Source organism: Ovis canadensis, chromosome 7, assembly GCF_042477335.2.
Source record: "Ovis canadensis isolate MfBH-ARS-UI-01 breed Bighorn chromosome 7, ARS-UI_OviCan_v2, whole genome shotgun sequence".
Taxonomy (NCBI): domain Eukaryota; kingdom Metazoa; phylum Chordata; class Mammalia; order Artiodactyla; family Bovidae; genus Ovis; species Ovis canadensis.
The window spans coordinates 20,461,004-20,480,231 of record NC_091251.1 but is presented as its reverse complement, the minus strand read 5'-3'; the positions used below and the strand labels follow the sequence as shown (position 1 = coordinate 20,480,231).

At 41.0% G+C, this 19,228-nt stretch overlaps 1 protein-coding gene across 1 annotated transcript in view; it reads right to left on the bottom strand.

Annotated features, from left to right (window-relative positions):
• Positions 1-9,777: 9,777 nt before the first annotated feature.
• Positions 9,778-19,228, bottom strand: part of IQGAP2 (IQ motif containing GTPase activating protein 2) — a 307,479-nt gene continuing 298,028 nt past the window's right edge. Inside the window, exons 33-36 of the mRNA XM_069595343.1 lie at positions 17,992-18,152; positions 16,267-16,404; positions 14,457-14,565; positions 9,778-10,729 (exon numbers count right to left, since the gene is read on the bottom strand). Of these exons, the coding sequence (XP_069451444.1) occupies positions 10,616-10,729; positions 14,457-14,565; positions 16,267-16,404; positions 17,992-18,152 (522 nt within the window). The 3' untranslated portion in view covers positions 9,778-10,615. The remainder of the gene's footprint in view (positions 10,730-14,456; positions 14,566-16,266; positions 16,405-17,991; positions 18,153-19,228) is intronic.

The following is a 19,228-nucleotide window of genomic DNA, read 5'->3' as shown; positions in this document are numbered from 1 at the left end:
TGTTGTACACAGACGCTGCTCAGGAAATTACTGAATAACCTAACTAAATAATGCTATTAAAAATACTCATTCAGTTCTCCAAGGAAAATATATCCAAGAGTAGATGTAAACCATAAAAATTGCTTGCTTCTCCACCCTATCGACATACTATTTTTCAGCATCCCTCCCTAAGATGCCATTTGGTTTTAAAAAGTCATTTTAAGTACCACAAGCAAGAAAAAAAAAATGCTGCCAGTTAAACTGTGACATACCTTCGCTTGTAAGAAACACCTCAATTTCAGGACTGTTTAAACACGAAGAGAACATCTCAGATGGTGGTGGTTTAGTCGCTAAGCCCAACCCTTGCAATCCCATGGACGGTTACCCGTCAGGCTCCTCTGTCTACGGGATTTCCCAGGCAAGCATACTGGAGTGGGTTGTCATTTCCTTCTTCAGGAGATCTTCCTGACCCAGGGATTGTACCTGAGTCTCCTGCATTGCAGGAGGATTCTTTACTGACTGAGCCCCCAGAATCAATGAAATACAGTGTTAAGTATAAAATTAACACGTGCAGCCAAATATAACAGTTCAAGGATATAACATGAAAAGTATCTTCAGCCTTCCCTTCTAAGAACCACATCTGGATGATGGTCACTGTTCAAAGTTTCTGTCCATTACTCAAGAAACTGTAATCACATACAAGTATATATGTATGTGAAAGTGAAAGTCTGCTCAGCTGTGTCCGACTCTTTGTGACCCTGTGGACTCCATGGAATTCTCCAGGCCAGAATACTGGAGTGGGTAGCCTTTCCCTTCTCCAGGGGATCTTCCCAACCCAGGGATCGAACCCAGGTCTCCCACATTGCAGGCGGATTCTTCACCAGCTGAGCCACAGGGGAAGCCCATGTATGTATGTATAGCCTTGAAAATGAAATAACACTCTGAGCACAATTTTAAATTTTATCTGTTTCATTGGTGGAAAATGTTTTTTAACCATTTTCTAAAACTGTGAAGTTTAAAATAACTTTTTCTCCCGCGCGCCCCTCCCCCCGCCTTAGTTATTAGAACAGAGCCTGGTAGGCTATAGTCCCTAGGGTCACACAGAGTCAGATGTGGCTGAAATGACTTAGCACATTAGAACAGAATGTACCTCTAGTGACAAAAAAAAAGAGCTTCAGAAATAATGAAATGCTTAAGTTCTTTGTGCATATCAACTGAAATATCTTTTAGGGTGGGACTGAAATACACTGAGCAAAGAAGAGTGGAACAGAATGAGCTATTTCCTCCTCACTTGAGTATTTTCTAGATTGTGGATTGCTAATTGAGCAGCCACCAAAAATTGAGCTTGCCTTCAAAAACTTGCCTTCAGAAACAGTGGTTTTGACTTATAGCACACACAAGTGCAGGCTCCTGGACCCCATCCAAGGCCTGTGAAATCAGATTCTACATTTTTACAAGGACCCTCAGGTGATGGGTAGTATCTGAGGGGTTTCAGACCAAAGTTTTCAGTAACAACATTCTAAGACAGGAAGATCCCCTGAAGGAGGGCATGGCGATCCACTCCAGTATTCTTACATGGAGACTCCCATGGACAGAGGAGCCTGGTGGGCTACAGTCCATGGGGTTGCAAAGAGTCAGGTACGACTGAAGCAACCAAGCATGCCTGCATGCACATTCTAAGACAGGGTTCTCAAACACCTGGATCGGAATCACCAGGCAGGCTTGATAATCCCCCTCCCCCCATGGTCAAGTTCCATTGCTAGGTTCACTGGGTCTGGGAAACGGACTGAAAATTTACGTTTTTAACCAGATCCCAGGTGATGCCGGAGGCTGCTGGGGACACACCTGAAAACAACTGCTTTGAGGGAGAAAAAGAATTGAACAGGATTCCAAATGTTTTAGTTTTCTTGAAATGATATGATGTTTCAAGCATAGAAAACTACAGAACCTAATACCCATGGCATTTACATATACAGTATTAACATTTTATCTCTACACTTTTCTGAGTCCATTCTTTTTCTCGCCTCAGAAGAGTAACTTTCTCATCCAAGTTATTGCACTTATAGTATAGTTGTGTTTCCCCTCAAATTTTTTTTTCAGTATAGCTCTGTATGTTTTAAATATTTACACAGAGTAACATACTTTAAGAATATTTTTGCAGTTTGTGTTTTTTGAAATTTACCTATATGATACATGTATATTTAATTTTTTAAACCTATAGCATTTTCTTATATTATATACCACATTTTATTCTTCTAAAGCCACCTATTTTATCTATAGTTTTGACCTCACTTTCATTCCTTATATAATGTATTTTTGCTTTTTTTCCCTTTAATGGAAATGACCAGTTTTTTTAAATGCCCATCTTGTTTTGTTGCTTTTATTGTTTATTTTTTGTATCCTTAATTTTCATACAGGCTTTAAAAATTTCCCTCTTTCAACTTCCTTTGGATTTACTCTCAATTCTCCTAACTTTTTGAACCGTTTAGCTTAATCTTCACTTCTCCCTGCATTTTGTAAGTTTTGATATGCATCTCAGGTATCAATATGTATAAACATATGCATCTCAGGTATCAATATGTATAAACATATGCATTGCAGGTATAAATATTTTGTCAACTTCATTTTACCTTCTTCAATTTGTAAGTTATTAGAAGTTTTGATTAATTTCCAATTTTGTATTATGGTCTGTTGGTGATATGCTGTTTTCTCTACAAAAATTCATGTATTTGTGTGCTCTTTAGAGCTTCTTGCAAAACGGATCAATCCCTCTACTTCATTTGTTCCCTGTTACCCATACCAAAATATTTTTGTTGTCAGTTTTAGAGCAAATACAGGCAGCTTCCCCGGATCATCAAATTAACCTAACCAGAGGTGGCTACCCAGCATGTTAATATTCCCCAGAAATGAAATCTCATTTGCAGCATTACGAGCATCACTCACAACCACTTTCTAGTGGTTCCCAGTTTCATTTTCTTTGAACTTGTCTGGCACTAAAATGAGTCACTAGCTGCCCTCTCATAGTGTTTTTGGTATTTAATAGTGTGTTTAAAACAAACATGCTATACAAATGGTGAAAGTTTTAAGCCCAAGATCCCATGAAAGCAGTTTTATTTAAACCCATTAGATGACCTGCCTGCTTCAGCTATTCCACTTACCCCTCCTCCGTCTGAAGCCCTCTAGGGACAACACAATATCCTGAGAACTTGCCTTAGTAATTTCCTTTTGGAAGCTAATGGTGATGATATCCAGGCTTCTACGGTGTAAGATCAAATTGTATTCAGATTAGATATTCGATTTTCCAGGTGTTGTGCAGATATCTGTACATTTGTTTTTTAAGCAAATAGTCGATCTGTAATCAAGGAATCCTATTTCCGCCTTTTGTTGACACAAACCTCCATTGGTATTTGGGGTTTAGAAGTAAAGTTAATCATTTCTAGCAGGTCAACAAGGCGTTTCCACTAATTACACCATGGACAGACTGGTAGCCTATCCTAGTGGGTTGGGGCGCTAGGACAAGGTCAAATTTGGTATTTATTCAAAAGAAACATCAGAAACTTGTTCCAAGTTATATAAGGTGAACTCAGTATCTTTCACTTCTCATATCTGTTCATTTCCCTTCTGAATTAATGAGGATTCTCTGGAGAAACAGAATCAATAGGATATATGGAGATAAATATGTAACAGGAGATTTCTTATTGGAACTGGCTCATATGGTTATGGAAACCAAGAAGTCCCACTGTGATCTGTAGTCTGTAAGCTGGTAACCAGAAAAGCAGTGGTATAATCCAGTGAGTCCAAAGGCCTGAGAACCAGGGGGAAGTGATAGTGTAGTTTCCAGCCTGAGACCTGGGGGGCTGCTGGTGTTAAGTCTCAGAGTCTGAAGGCTTGAGAACCAGGAGCTCTGGTGTCCAGGGCAGAAGACAGATGTTTCAGCTCAAGAAGACAAAGAGGGGGGAAAAAAATAAATAAAGAGAATTTCCTCTTCCTGCACCTTTTTGTTCCTTTTGGGCTCTTAACAGATTGGATAATACTTGTCCACACTTGTGAGGGTGATTTTTATTTATCTGGCTTTGCTGAGTCTTAGTTGTGGCATTGTGGGGTCTTTAGTTGTGGCACATGGGATCTAGTTCCCCAGCTAGGAATCACACCTGGGTTCTCTGCATTGGGAATGTGGAGTCTTAGCCACTGGCCCACCAAGAAAGTCCCATGGAAAATATCTTTACTCAGTTTGCAGATTCAAGTGCTTACCTACTTTGGAAATACCCTTACAGATATAGTCAGAAATAATACCCTACTAGCTATCTGGGCATCCTTTTGCCAGGACAAGTTGACACAAAATTAACCATCACACCCTCCAATGTATTTTAGCTAAGAGATTTTACACTCTAAGGAAATGACAGTGAGGCAACCTAGAGAATCTGTATGAGCTATTTTATTTGGAGAGTGCATATTCACTGTTAAAATGAGATAACCAGTAACCATTCATACTGTTGGAGCCACTGGGGGGAGGGAAGAGGAATTCCACCTTGAAGACTGTCAGCCATCGTAAGGCAGGATGGGAACTGGGCTTGAACCCTGTTAGCCATCCTTAAAGAAAAACCAGGAAACCCCCTCCTCACAGGTGGCAAACAAAGATTGGAGGTAAAGGTCAGGTTGTCTCAGATTAAGGACAGTGCCTGCACCTGCACGCTGTAATCGTTAATTGTTCCGCACCTGCATGTTGTAAGCTAATTACTAACGTGTAACCAGTCACGTAGCTGAGGATATAAAACCGAGTCCTCTGAACTCACTTGTCGGGCGCCGTTGGCGTAATAAACTGTACTCCACTGTCTCGAGTGTCCTCCAGGGAGTGTTTGCAACTCTGGATTCTACAATAATACCAGTGCCAAGAGCCATCCTGGGGCACCTGAGAGGGGTGGGGACCTGTCTCCTTCTCAGCACGGCAGGATCCAGTGCTGGGTGTCCCTGCCACGTACAAGGCCCTGCCAAGGCTCTGAGAACCGGGGCCTGGAGCAGTCTGTCCGCTGGAGCTTACAGGGTGACTTAGAAGGCTCTATCTTAACCTGTTACTAAATCCTGGTTTCAGTAACAGAGGCAATGGAGGTTTTACAAAGTTGATCAGCACTTAGACCACCCGATACACACCAGAATCTCTCAAAATAGAGACAACTTTCACCATTCAGAGTTTTGTGGTTTGCCTCTTGGAATGTTGAGGAGTACCACAAACTCCTACTTGACCACAGCCTGAGCTGTAAAAACTACATCGTGAATTACACCTCCAGTTAGTGCCTGACCACACACAGATACGCCAACATGTATCTTGCAACCTAAGGGAGATGTGCGTTAAAAAATCAAAATTCAGTAAATTTGAAGATCTGATCGGCTTTATTCAGAGATTCAAGAATCAGACAGCAGCTCCTGTAGCAACTAGAGGGGAACTCCAGAGGGTTCTTATAGGTGGGAGGAGGGTGGGACAAGGAAAAGAGCAAAAGAAAAGAGGATTTCAAGCCAGGCCATCTTCTGGGAGAAGGGAACTGCAGGGGTCTTAACCATGCAGATTAGCTGAACAGTCTTGATCCAAAAGTTAAGATTGACTGTTTTATGGGTCACATTTCTGGGCAGGGTTAAAACTGCCCTCAAGTCTTGCTTTGCTGTAATGGGAGCAGGGAGAAAAAAATAAATTCATTTGGGGTTTGTCTTTTTTTTTTGTTAAACATATGTCATGTCAGACAATGTTTTCACTGATTTGGTCTCTTTCTTCATCACAAACCTCCAGAATATTACAGCATGCAACGGCTTTCCCTCTTGTGGGGTTCACTAGAGCACATTCTTTGAGAGTAGCTAGAACCCTGTGACGTCCTTTCTAAGTTCTAGGTGCTGAAGAGTGGAGCTCAGGGCTTCTCTGGTGGCTCAGTGGTAAAGAATCCGCCCGCCAATGCAGGAGATGGGTTCAGTCCCTGGTCCACGAAGATCCCACATGCCTCAGAGCGTAAGCCATAGGCCACAACTATTGAGCCTGTGCTCTATAGCCCAGGGAACTGCAACTTCTGAAGCCTGAGCACCCCAGAAGTGATGCTCTGCAACAAAAGAAGCCTGCACCCTGCGCTGCAACTAGAGGAAAAAACCCAAAACCAAACCCCTGCAGCAACGAAGACCCAGCACAGCCAAAAATAAATTTAAAAAGTTTTTTTTTTTTTTTTTTGAATTTAAAAGAGGAGTTCGGGGGACGCATGGTCCTTCTCAGCATTTCAGACCAAAAACGATTTGTTAACAGTGGAACTGTGATCAAACATACATCAAGTTACAGGAGTCAGCTATGTAAAAATGAAGTTAAGTGTTTCAATTGCTATGTGTCTTTAAAGCAAAACCAGTGTTTTCTTTCTTCTTCCTATGAGTAAGGAAAGCTTTGAGCCCTGGGGAGGAAGCTGGGGAAGGGTAGCAGAACAGGCCACTCTAAACAGGTCTCTTTGACATAATCTTATATTGAGAAACTGCAGACACAGGAGAAGCTCTGAGAGCAGAGAGGAAGTTCTCTGTAAAGGAAATTGTAAGGGAAATTCACACTAGAAAGGGGGCTTGCCAGGAAGAGTGCTATTACCAAAGATAACTTTTCCCAGTCTTATCTGCAGGGCCTATGTTTCCTCTTCTCACCTTCCGGAGAATTGCCCCCACTCCCAGCTTCCTCACATCTTTGTCTTAGTTGAAGATAGTGTCTAAGGTGGTGTGTGTGTGTGTGTGTGTGTTATTTGCTCAGTCATGTCCGACTCTTTGTGATCCCGTGGACTGTAGCCCGCCAGGCTCCTCTGTCCATGGAATTCTCCAGGCAAGAATACTGGAGTGGGTTGCCATTCTCTTCTCCAGGGCATATTCCCGACCGAGGGATCAAAACTGGTCTCCTAAATTGCAGGCAGATTCTTTACCATTTGAGCTAAGATGGTAGCTTGAGCCATTTGGGGGATTTTAATGTAGTTTTCCTGAGTATCTCCCATGTTAATCAACTATTTGTTTTTCTCTTGTTAATTATTTAGCACAGGGAGTCTCAGTAAAGAACTCCAAGGGTATAGGGAAAATTATTTTCTCTCCCCTACACTGCCCAAGAGTCCTAGTGGCTCAGGGTTGTAGGGAACAACTGTGCCCTGACGTGGGGGTGGTTCAGTCCTCCTGAGAAAGGTGCAAGCCTTGGCTCCAGGAGTCTTTGCACCCATGCCTCCACTGGCTCCCTGTCCTCCTTACCTGCTTCCTTCTTGGGATCACTCATTCATTCATGTCCCTTTAAGATCTCAAACAAGTAGCAATTGGTAACATCTTTAACAATGACCTCATCCTGTGGGCCAAGAGAAAACACTCACAGCTTTCCTTGAGGGTGTTGCCATGATACAAAGATCTTCATCTGTACAAATAATACTCAAGCATGTCACTCAGTGTTGAAATAAGTTAAGACAAGTCCCTTTTTGAGACACTGCTAAAGGTTGGGTTTTATTTCTAAACATCTTCCCCTAATTTTGGCTCCTCTTGTACATTTCCACTTAAAGTCTTTCCTAGAGGATGAAGAAGGAAGTTTAACTTACCACCTACCTCCTACAGGTTCCTGTTCCTCACCTAATGCTAGTTGGAGGAGACAGGGTTTAGTCTCAAGGTGAAGTTAACTGTATGTTTAATGATTGCTCTGATAGAAGTCTGTAGTAAAGGTCATGCATTAAAAAACCCATATCTACAAACTGTTGAGACAACACTGTTTCAAGGTATTTACCTCTGTCAAAAAATCTGTATAACCTGAAACCATTGTTAAAGTAGCAGATTCTACTTTTTTAAATTTGAATTTTCCAAATTCTGTCTTACCTTCAAGTTCGTTTGTGCCAAACCTGTGCATGTGTGCTCAGTCGCGTCTAACTCTCTGTGACCCCATGGACTGTAGCCTGCCAGGCTCCTGTGTGCGTGGGATTTTCCAGGCAAGAATACTGGAGTGGGTTGCCATTTCCTACTCCAGGGGCTCTTCCCCATCCGGGGATCGAAACTGTCTCTTGTGTCCCCTGCACCAGCGGGTGGATTCTTTACCACTGGGGCCATCTGGGAAGCTTATGCCAAATGAGCACAGGCTAACCCAGTTTCTCAGCATTTGGTAATCCCCATGGAACATAAAGCCTGTTGAATGAACGAACAGAATACAAAGTGTCAGGGGTACTCTGGTCAGGGGTAGCCTGAGAGTCTGGGTTACTGCTGTGGTAGAGACGGCTGGTTCATCGCCAGCTATCACTGCTCCCGTTTCTTTACAACTAGACCTGTGGGTTTTCACTGGGCACATGGCTGCTGAGTTCCAGTTACAGACCTTACTGCCCAGCCTCTCCTGAAGCTAGTTGTGGCTATGTGTCTAAGTCTTGGCCAATGGAAGTAAGCAGAAACAACACATGGAACTTGGAACAAAAGGACTTGCCCTGGACCTCTTTCCCTGAATCAGTGACAAGGACAGAGCCCATTGCCAGCCTGTGTCCCTGTAACTTAGAGGACTGCTCGTTTACCACCGAGAAAACAGACTCCCACCTTGTCTCCGTCACAGGGTTTGGAACTTGTGCTCACAGCAACCACTCTTGAAAGGGAGAAGAAGATGTATCTCTGATAGCAGGAGTACTTCAAGCTGGCTAGTTTTGAAAAACAGCAGATATAGGAGAAGCTCTGGAAACCAATCAGTTACCCTTTTGTGAAAGACACAAGGGAAATCTCCTGATTACCTCCCATAACTGCTTCCCTCCCACATTGTCTTTTGTCTTTAGCTGGAAATTTAAGGGGGTGGCTTAGGGCTATTTGGGGGAGTTACTCAGTTTTACCTGTGTGTCTCACATGCATGTAGGATGTATAGGAGTTATTAAACTTCTCTTTTTCTCCTGTTAATCTTTTATTATGGGGGTGTGGTCCTCAGCCAAGACCCTGAAGGATGGACAGAAAATTATTTTTTTTCTCCCTATAAACTGTATCCTACATAGTATAGGTATAGGTGTATTACAGTTGACCCTTTAACCAATGTGGGGGTTAAAAGCCTCACTCACCCACCCTCCACGCAGTCAAAAATCTGAGTATAACTTATGGCTCCCCTAAAACTCAACTACTAATAGCCTACTGTTGACCTGAAGTCTAACCAACAACATGGGTGCGTGCTCAGTAGTGTCTGACTCTAAGACCCCATGGACTCTCCCGGGCTCCTCTGTTCATGGGATTCTCCAGGCAAGAATACTGGAGTTGGTTGCCATTTCCTTCTCCAGGGGATCTTCCCGACCCAGGGATTGAACCTGTGTCTCTTGGGTCTCCTGCATTGGCAGATGGAGTCTTTACCACTGTGCCACCTGGGAAGCCCCTTACCAATAATATAAACACTTGATTAACACATATTGTTTATGTTATATGTATTATATACTGTATTCTTATAATAAAGTAGCTAGGGAAAAGGTTGTTAAAATCATAAGGAAAAGACATTTACAGTACTGCACTGTATTTATCAATATTGAAAGTCTGTCATCTGTTATAAAATAAATAATTTCTCAGTACCTATATTGTCTTATATGTTATAAAACACTGTAGATGTTATACAGCTTATTAACACTAGGTATCAAAACTAAAAAGACGTCAAAAAGAAATTCATATTTCGTTTAAATTGTCTATTGAAAAAATTCACATATAAGTGGCCCCACACAGATCAAACCTCATGTTGTCTGAGGGTCAATGGTACTTCTTTTCCCCAAAGGCCCCACCAAGAAGCTTCTCCTACCCACTAAATGATCTGAATTTATTCAGACAAAAGGCAAATTAATGTAATTCAGTAACATTTATTTTACATAAAGCAATTTTTCAAAGAATACATTTAAAAACCATCCAGATACTGATCTTATTGCATTACAAAACCTTGAGAGGCACAATGGAAATATTCAAATAGATTGTGAGGGGTGGAAATGGGGGCCTTCGATCGCTGTTCATGGTATTCCTTAGTCACTTAAAGGCTCTGGGTCCAAGAGTCTTTACCATGAGGCAGTAGTGCACTTCATTGAGTAGGAATAAATCACATAAAATATATACCTTTGTACAGAAAGTATAATTGTACTGTCACTTTCAATTACTTATAAAACTCATTTTGAATTGCACAAAAGTTCTCTTTAAAATCGATAACTCCCAGGAGGCAGGGCTTAGAACCAAGTTATCTGTCTAAATAATTCATTACAAATAATTCAGCTTCCATTTCTCCACAGATCAAAACAACAAAAAAAATCTATGAAGAGGTACATTATTCAAATGGGACATTTAAAATTTTTATCATAGGAAAATAGGTTTACACATTTGTCCCTAGTCAGCTAAAATTATCTCCCTACTTTAAAACAAATCCCAGAACGTCCAAAGATTTAAATCAGAGTACCCACACCACAGCACAATGTGGCAGTGTTTACAGGAATTCATTTTGTGTCTCATTCTACTGCAGTATCAGATTATCAGAAAGGCACATGGGTACATTCTTCAGAACAGTTTTGGTCTTGAAAAAAAAAAATCACACGTTTATAAGCAGTGATCTCAATCATGTTTAGAAACAAAAATACTAAACAGATTCATTTCCTAATCCAGGTGATACAGAATCCAGGAGATTTCTGCAGGCACTTCACTTCCCGTAGAATTTCTTGTTCAGCAGGTATATGAGGAGGTTTACATTCACTTTTACTTTATCAAACATCTTCATCACAGCTACGCCTTCATACTGCATCTGAAGTAAATCCTGCAATCGCAAGGAACACCAATCACAGCTTCAACTTGACGTTTCCCACATTTAAAGCACATTCTAGAAGAATTTGTTGACAAAAATAAGATTCGGTTGACCTAAGGACCTCAGCGGGGATTCTTATACTTCAGTGTGCATGGGAATCAGCTGCTTTATTAATGAAACACAGGCCAGTTAACACAGATTGCTGGGCCCCACCCCCAGGAACCTCTGATTCTGGAGCTCTGGGGGAGGGCCCAAGAATTGGCATTTTAACAAGTTCCCAAGGGGTGATGACACTATTGGTTTGGGTGCCATAGTTTGAGAATCACTCATCTCAATGAAAGAAAACAGATTTTTAGAACTGATAAGGACTGTATGAGAGAAAACCAATACCATTAACATTATATATAGAATTAAAAGTTAAATTTTAATTGAAAAACTCAAGACACAGTTGTGACAGCAAGATGAGGTATATCCTGTAGAAGAGCCAGTGTTTTCTAAAGTGAGAGTCAGACAATTCACTGAGGAGCAAAAAAGAATATTAGAAACTCCTCTTTATTTCCCTCCCCCGCATTCCTTGAGCATTTACATTTTCTGTGTATTTTATAAAATAAATTTTGAGTAAAGTGCCAAGTGCATGCATACTTTATAAATAAATATGTAGAAATGGGGAGAAATGATCTATTTATCGACGAAAATTGTGAGACTGACATTTGGAGACCAATGGACAGAGCAATTCCTCCTGATCCAGACAGACTACTTGTGTTCCTGTCTATTCTGTTCCTCATCCTCAAGTAAGATTATCACTCTGTGTGTTTCATCACTGCTGTATAAACAAAGAAAAATTAATAAAATTTCCTTCATTTATAAATTAACAATTGGCTCACACCAGTCACACCCATGAGACTAAGCAGCAACGTTTTATAATACCACAGGACAGGGGCCCTTCCCAAACAGAAGATATCACTCCTGAACTGCCCTAGGCTCATACCCAGGTCTTGTTTTCCTGCTTCTAGTTCTGAAAACTTCTTGCTTCTTAATGATAATACCTTGTGTCTACAATGAGCATGGCCACCTGCAGAAGTTGGAATCGTCTTTGAGAGAACGTGGGCTCTTGCCAGCTTCCTGCTCCACTTTCTCAATTAGCTCCAATTGCACTCAACTAAAACCCCTCCATTATTTAGAAATGCTTCTGGGATGGAAATGCCACAAGGGAAGTGAAGTTCTTTGATCAAGAATGCTTTTGACTATTAAACAGGGGTGGAGGTTCACTTTTCCTTTGGGACAGGCATCATCTGTTAAAGTCTTGTGGAAAAGAACGAAACCAACATGGTTCAGTTGAGAAGGCATCATGTACAGAGGGAAATTAGCTGGGCCCCTCCATGTGGGGAATGGAGGAACTCTGATCGAACTCGTGGTTCAAGACCAGATTTTAATCTTAGCTCCACTATTTGCTATAAGATTGAAACAACATATAACCTCGATGAAGTTCTGTTTTCTTGTGCGTAAAGTGGGGGTTGACACTGCCAACTCCACAGGTGTGTTCCTGGGTAGATGAGATCAAGGAGTCTGCAAACCCTTTGTAAGCCACTCTTGTCTGGTCAGGATCAACTGGAATCCTGTGAGACAGGCAGTGGGGCAGAGCGATGCAGGGTTTGGACTCCAGGGGCCCCTTCCATAGCATGCTTTCTGAACCTCAGTTCTTCATCTGGGAAAAGAAGAATGCCCAGGCTGCAGCCCTCCATAAACACCAGCCATTATCTGTATAAGCAGAACCCCTTCATGTAAGTCATGCCTTCCTGTTATGTACATGGCCTCAGGATATAATCTTTATGAACCAAGGAAAGACTGGGTTGAAGAAAATCTAGACACATAGAGTTAGAAGGAATCTCCCTTTGTCCTTTTAGAAACGAAGTCCTTGACTCACACTAAGGACCTGCCCAGCATATTTCTCTTTCGTAAAATTCACTTCGTCCTAGAACTGTCTAAAAGCCGTATGTGACAAGACGTCTGACTTTATGTCTGACAATCATTTTATACAGGGCTGGCTCTACGGGCATTCGATCTGCACACAGTCCCCTGATTAGACAAAGGGCCTTCCACTTAATGTTCTGCTGTTACCATCTTGAAATTCTCACCAATTTTGAGTAAGGAGCTCTGCATTTTCATTTTGCATTGAGCCCTGAAAATTACATAACTGGTCCTGACGATATACATGAATGACTGAAAAAATCTGGAGCATATTAGCCATCTACAGATAGCTCAGGAGTCACATTTGACAACTGTATGTCTAAGTGAAGGGCGTGAACAGCTAATCCTACTATGGAACTTTAACAAAGGAGCAAGTGAAGCTGGATGTTTGCACCCATGTTAAAAGGAAGTCCTGTGGAATTCCCAAGGCCTCTCTAAACAGGTGTCTCCTGGTCACTGGTGATTCATCTGTTCAGTAGATGTTGATTGGCCTTGGGTCATTTCCTTCTTGACAATCCATGATATATCTTTGCTTTAGAGAAGAATCACTAACCAAAGCACATCACTGCGTTCTTTTCTCTTCCTCAATTTATCTAAATGTTCCATGGAGTGAGTCAAGACGTTCAGTTTAATTTTTAAACAGATACATTTAGTGACATTTAAAATACATTAGAAATCTATTTACTTAAGTATACTTTTCAAAATTACATAATATCTTCAATTTTCTCCAATTTACTCCATTATCTCAGTGTCTTTATCAAACCATTTAGCTTTTTTTTTTTCCTTTCTTTTGTTCTTTAAGCTTACAAGGAATGCCAGACAGAAAAGAAGGGCCCTGGTATTTCACCCCATGGCTTAGGGGTGGGGGTATAACCTCCTTGATCTCAGCCACAGGTCAGGCAGGCACTGAGCCTAGAACTTACACCATTCCCAGTGGTTTATCATGATGATTCATGTAGATGCATGCAGAATACCTGGGAACCATTTTACAAATAGTATGGGGCCCAAGTAAATAGGGGTTATTTTCATTTAAAACCTCATACAAAAGAGAAAACTCAACCACATCTCTAAACTGATCTAAAGATCTCTAAGGATCTAAACTGATCCTGTGCTAAGCATTAAGAAGTTGGAGCACATAAGTGTTTGCTGCAAACACCCTCCACTTTCTTTTTTTTTTTTTCTTTTGGTGGCACAAACTATTTTCTCAGTTTCTATTCAACATATTTGGCTTAAATGTGATTCTTATTTTAAAAAATAGCAATAATTCAGACTGCAAACCTCACTTTTCTATTTATAGCCATCTGTTTTGCACAATGTTTTTCTTGCTTGTGATCCTAAAGAATTAACAAAGAAATATAAGAAACTGATGTAAAAATAATTCTAGGAAGGAGAAAGAAAAGAAGAAATGAGATCCAGAAAGTTTCAACCCTGGGTATATGTTATCTTAGAAATGCAATTTCCTGAGAAAAAGAAAGTTTCCAGCCTTTAATCAATAGCTCTGAACACTGTTGTGTATATTATTCTTTTCTCTAAGTTTCAAAATGAAAACATGGCTTAGAAAAACTCAATGCTACGGTTTACCATTTAAAAGCAGTTTAAGTTCCAATAATTTGAAGAACCATAGCTTCTAAAAAATCATCAATACTTAAAGACAGGCAAATAATCGTGGTACAGCTAAATGCCATTGTTTGTCAGGAAGAATGCAAGCAAGGGAAGCCAAGAATGACCCCCTTTATGAAACTCCCCCCAATATGCAGGAATTCCAGCTTACCTGAATATTGAGCTGAACCTTCTCCATCTCAACACCCAGGAATTTTGATCTGACATCGAAGATACCCACATCTTCAGTAGACGAGATATCAAATGTAACATTTTTAAACCTAGTGAAGAAAGGACCATTCACACATGTGGAACTGCAAATATATGCTTAAAGCTGAAACGAATGGAATCCTCACTCAACCCCCTCAGCGAACAGCCTGCTGGCAAAACCCCAAGTAAGTTACCCCGTCTCCCATCATCTTTTCCTGATTTGGCTCACGGGAACTAGGAGATCTGCAGCCCGTAGGGCACTGGAGTAGGGGCTTTGTTACAAAAGAAAGGCAAAATATGACCCTAGGTCTTAAAGAGCAGAAGATACAGTTGAAATTACATGAGATTCACAGAACTGTAAGTGTTGACTTGTATGGCTGACAGGAGGTTAGTTGTTCAGATGATTACTTTCAGGGCAACTTCAAAGGAGAAGAAGCGTTTTCTCTGAGTTGGTCTGAGTCAAAGAGAAGGTAGGATGGAATAAACGGAAGGGAAGCCAGGCCGTGGAGGAAGCAGGAGTTACAGAGACCGCACGCAGTGAGCCTGGCCTCCCACAGTGGGAAAGGGAGTGATGGACCATAAGAATCTGGTTCTTTAAAACAGCGACCCCAAGAGCGCCTGGCGTGGCGCCTGGGAGGAGAGTGTCTCCTCCACTTCTAATACACACAGTAACACTGCTGCTGGAGAGGCTCTGACCCAGGCAAGGCACCATCTGTGGCTTTCAAATTAGAAAAGTCCTGTGTGGTTTTTTTTTTTTAATATTTATTTTCATTTCTTTGGTTGCATAGGGTCTTAGTTGTGGCATGTGGGATCTAGTTCCCTGATCAGGGATTGAACCCAGGCCCCCTGTAACGGGAGTGCAGAGTCTTAGCCAATGGACTCCCAGGGAATTTTCAGAAAGGTCCTGTTTTGCAACTGTAAATAACTCTCACTGAGCAAGACCAAAGGTCAGACTGTTGTTTTTTTTTAATTCAACATATTTCTTTATGCCCAGCTACTTGTCTTCTCCCAATTATGGAAGGGGGGATGCTGGACCATGTGGCAGGAGACATATCCTTGCCTTTTACAAAAGGAACTCATAGCAACAAAAGCTGAATTCTGTGGTCTTTCCTAGGCTTGAAACCCTCTGAGGCTGGGGATGGGGGTGCTTGGCTCTAAGCCTGGGTCCCTACAGGTCCTAGCACAGTGCACGGTGTCCCAGAGCACTCAGACCGTTCCTGCTGAATGAATGAGGGCCCTGGGTCATTCAAAGCCACATCGCTCCAGCTCCCTGTTTGCCTTTAACAAAATTAATTTTTTTTTTTTGGAGCTAGGCAGCAATGGTTTCTTTCTTGTCTTTAAACCTAAGGAAATACAAATTGATAGAAACAGTAAACCATTTGCTTTGAAAGCAGGCAGAAAATAGCACACTGAGTAAAATATCAAATTTTTAAATCCCGCTTTCTTAAAAAGACAAAGCAAATAATGTACTTTTGAAAGTGCTTTGGAAAGGCAGCCTTGCATTCTCACCGCTATGACTCAGTACTTTTGGAGGGAAAGGCGAGGCTGGCAAAGCCATGGGAAACTCAGCCTCTCCATCAGTGCCAGGCCTGTGGGAAGCCCAGAGATTACCATATGTGTGTTTTCTCCTGTCATCTGAAATCAAGGGGAAGCCCTGATAGACCCAGTGAAGCTTTCTTCAAAGGCCACAGGAAGCTGAACTAATGTGAGTCAGATCTGACGTGCTTGATGAGAGGGGCATGTGTTCTGTGCAGGTTCTGGGTGCCACTCACTGGTTGGCCTGAAGATCGTCTATGTCCAGGAGGACACCCTTCTCCTGCAGCTTTGCAGCTGTGTACCGCACTGGCTTCGCCCGCTTCATCCCTCTGGGTTCTCCTTTTCCATCAAGTTTAATTGATCTCCGAGTATTTCTGGCAACATAAGAACAGACCATCTGGCATGAAGGTGGCAAACTCAGATGTTCCTGGCAGCACAGCGGCCAGGGGAGCTCACCCCTGTCCACCCCTGGCCTCCAGGTATAGAGCCTGGGCAACTTTATATTATGTGATCGTCAGTGACAACCATCCCTGCACAGTGAAATCTCCTACTGAACTGGTTAAGGGAAAGCTATTTTCAATGTGACTCAAGTTCGAATTACAGACGAATATGCTTCGTAACACTTGCACTCTGCTGTCTCAGGGGTATTGGACCACACGGCTCCATTAAGTCACTTTGCAAGCAGCTGAGGTGCCGTGAAATGAACTGTGTACACACTCCTAAGGGAAGGGGTCATTAAAAGTGTTTAGTTTAACAAATTTAGTTTATTTAACAAACACTAGATGGCCATCCTTCTTCCAAGTGCTTTCTAAATACTGCCTCACGTTTACAGAATTAACCTTTCCATTGTGTTCCAAAATACATTCCCCTGTTCCACAAGTATTCCATTTAGCTCTCATTATAACACGTGTGAGGCTGGCACTCCCAAATCCCACTTAAAGATGAGACAATGGAGACTTCAGAGAACAGCGGATTGGTTCAAGATCACACAATGTAAGAGAGAATCCCGATCTCTCTCACTTGACTGCAGAGCTTGTCAAATGCCTTGCTGTAGATGCAGTAAATATGCAAAGAAAATCTCTCACAGCTTTCTTTCTACTATATATTAGCTTGACCAACTTTCTTCCTCACAGGAATAGCATAAAAGTAATTTAAAGGCTGCAAATGAGTCAGAACTAGTGGGGTCCAGATAAATGAGGTTTAAACTCGGTTATATTCCTCCATCAAATCTGCTATGATTAATGCAATTTACTTTTTTGTACAGTACCATTTTTTAATGTCAATCTGACTACAAATATTACATAAAAATAATGAATTACATATTTAAATGGGTAGTCAAAATTTGATTAGGATTGACCTTATCCAGTGATAAGAATAATTATGAGCAAAGAATACTCATTAAAATTGCCTATATTGTGGGAAAAAAAAACTATGATATGTGTGCTAATGGGTAATAGAGAACTGACAAATTTTGTCGTTTGTGTCAACGTGACTTTTAAAAATCAGTAAGCAATTAAAAATCACTAAGCTGCACCGTGCAATAGCAAGTATCTGGCTTTAAACATTATCAAGCATATAAATACTGTTTACTGTAAATATCCCCAAGCGTAGCTTGCTTTCTTTCTTTTTTTTTTTTTAAATAATAGTGTTTAAAAGACACCTTTGACTAAAAAAGAAGGAATAATCAAAGTGCTTCCCCAAGTGTTTAAAGTTACTTGACTGAAACACAGCAGGGTAAAACTAACTTTAATGCCAGTGTTTATAGAGAATTAACATGTTTCTAAATTCACTCCTGACTTCTTAGCTCACAATGGCGAATCATAAAATTGAGATTCTAGTTTCTGGTTATGTAATAAATCAAAGTTTGCTACCAATCCCAACCTGAACAGCCCAGGATTGTATATGAATTGATACCTTGTATAAATCATGACAGTACAGAAGAAGATATGATTTCAACTTACTTTCTTTTTAAGTTGTCTAAACAAGTCTTTATATAAGTGTCATAATAATTAATTTGCTCTTCAAAAAACGCTGCCTTCTTGTTAAGTGCATTGAGCGTCTGCTGAAGTTTTTCCAGTTCAGCTTTTCGAAGCTTACGATGGATTCTTTGATTTCGAATATCCTAAGGTAAAAACGAAAGGCCATGGTATGAGATTTAAGCAGGAGTTTGCTTTATAATACTGCCCCTTTAGGACAAGAATATCTAGTACTAAAGTCACTCTTTGTGACTGTTTCAACAGTTGGGGCTTCCTGCTGGCGCAATAGTAAAGAATCTGCCTGCCCATGCAAGAGAGTCAGGTTAATACCCCTAGAGAAGGAAATGGCAACCAATCCAATGGGCAGAGGGGTCTGGCAGGCTACAGTCCATGGGGTTGTAAAGAGCTGGATAAGACTTAGTGACCCAATAACAATAACAGTTTATTTTAGTTCCTTCATTTTAAACTTTCAGCACCCAAATGTTCCCTTTTTACTTTAGAACTAGGAATGTCCATATTTTACTTTGAGATATAAAGTGAAAGTGAAGTTGCTCAGTTGGGTCCGACTCTTTGCGACCCCAAGGACTATAGCCTACCAGGCTCCTCCGTCCATGGGATTTTCCAGGCAAGAGTACTGGAGTGGGTTGCCATTGCCTTCTCCAGATATAAGGTTGATGGAAAAGCAAAGAAGCAATTTTAGAGTAAGCATACTAGGGTTTTAAAAAGTACACAAGCCAAGACTTTAGCAGGAGCCAATTTCCTCAGAATGTTTTGAATTATATATACTTTGAAGAGTGCTTTATCCTGAAAAGTATTATATTTCATCATTACATTAATTTTCTTTTCTTTTCTTTCTTAGCTGTCCTGCCAGGATTGTGGGATCTTAGTTTCCCAACCAGGGATCGAACCCTGGCCCTCAGCAGTGAAAGCTCAGAGTCCACCAGGGATGGCCCCATTTGAAAAATAAATTTTTTAAAAATATACTTTTTAATCTGAAAAATAGTTTCCAACATTTGCACAAACAACAACTGGGGTCTCAAGACTGAACAAATTCAACATGGATAACTATTAGTTGGATTTAAATAGAGTTCCTAGAACATGAAGTTGGATCAAGCTGCTTACAGCTTGCAAGAGACATAGTATAAACTTACAAACACATAATTCTTTTTTTTAAAATTCTAATTGGTAAATTAAGAAAATGTTTAAGAAAAGTGCCAGTTTA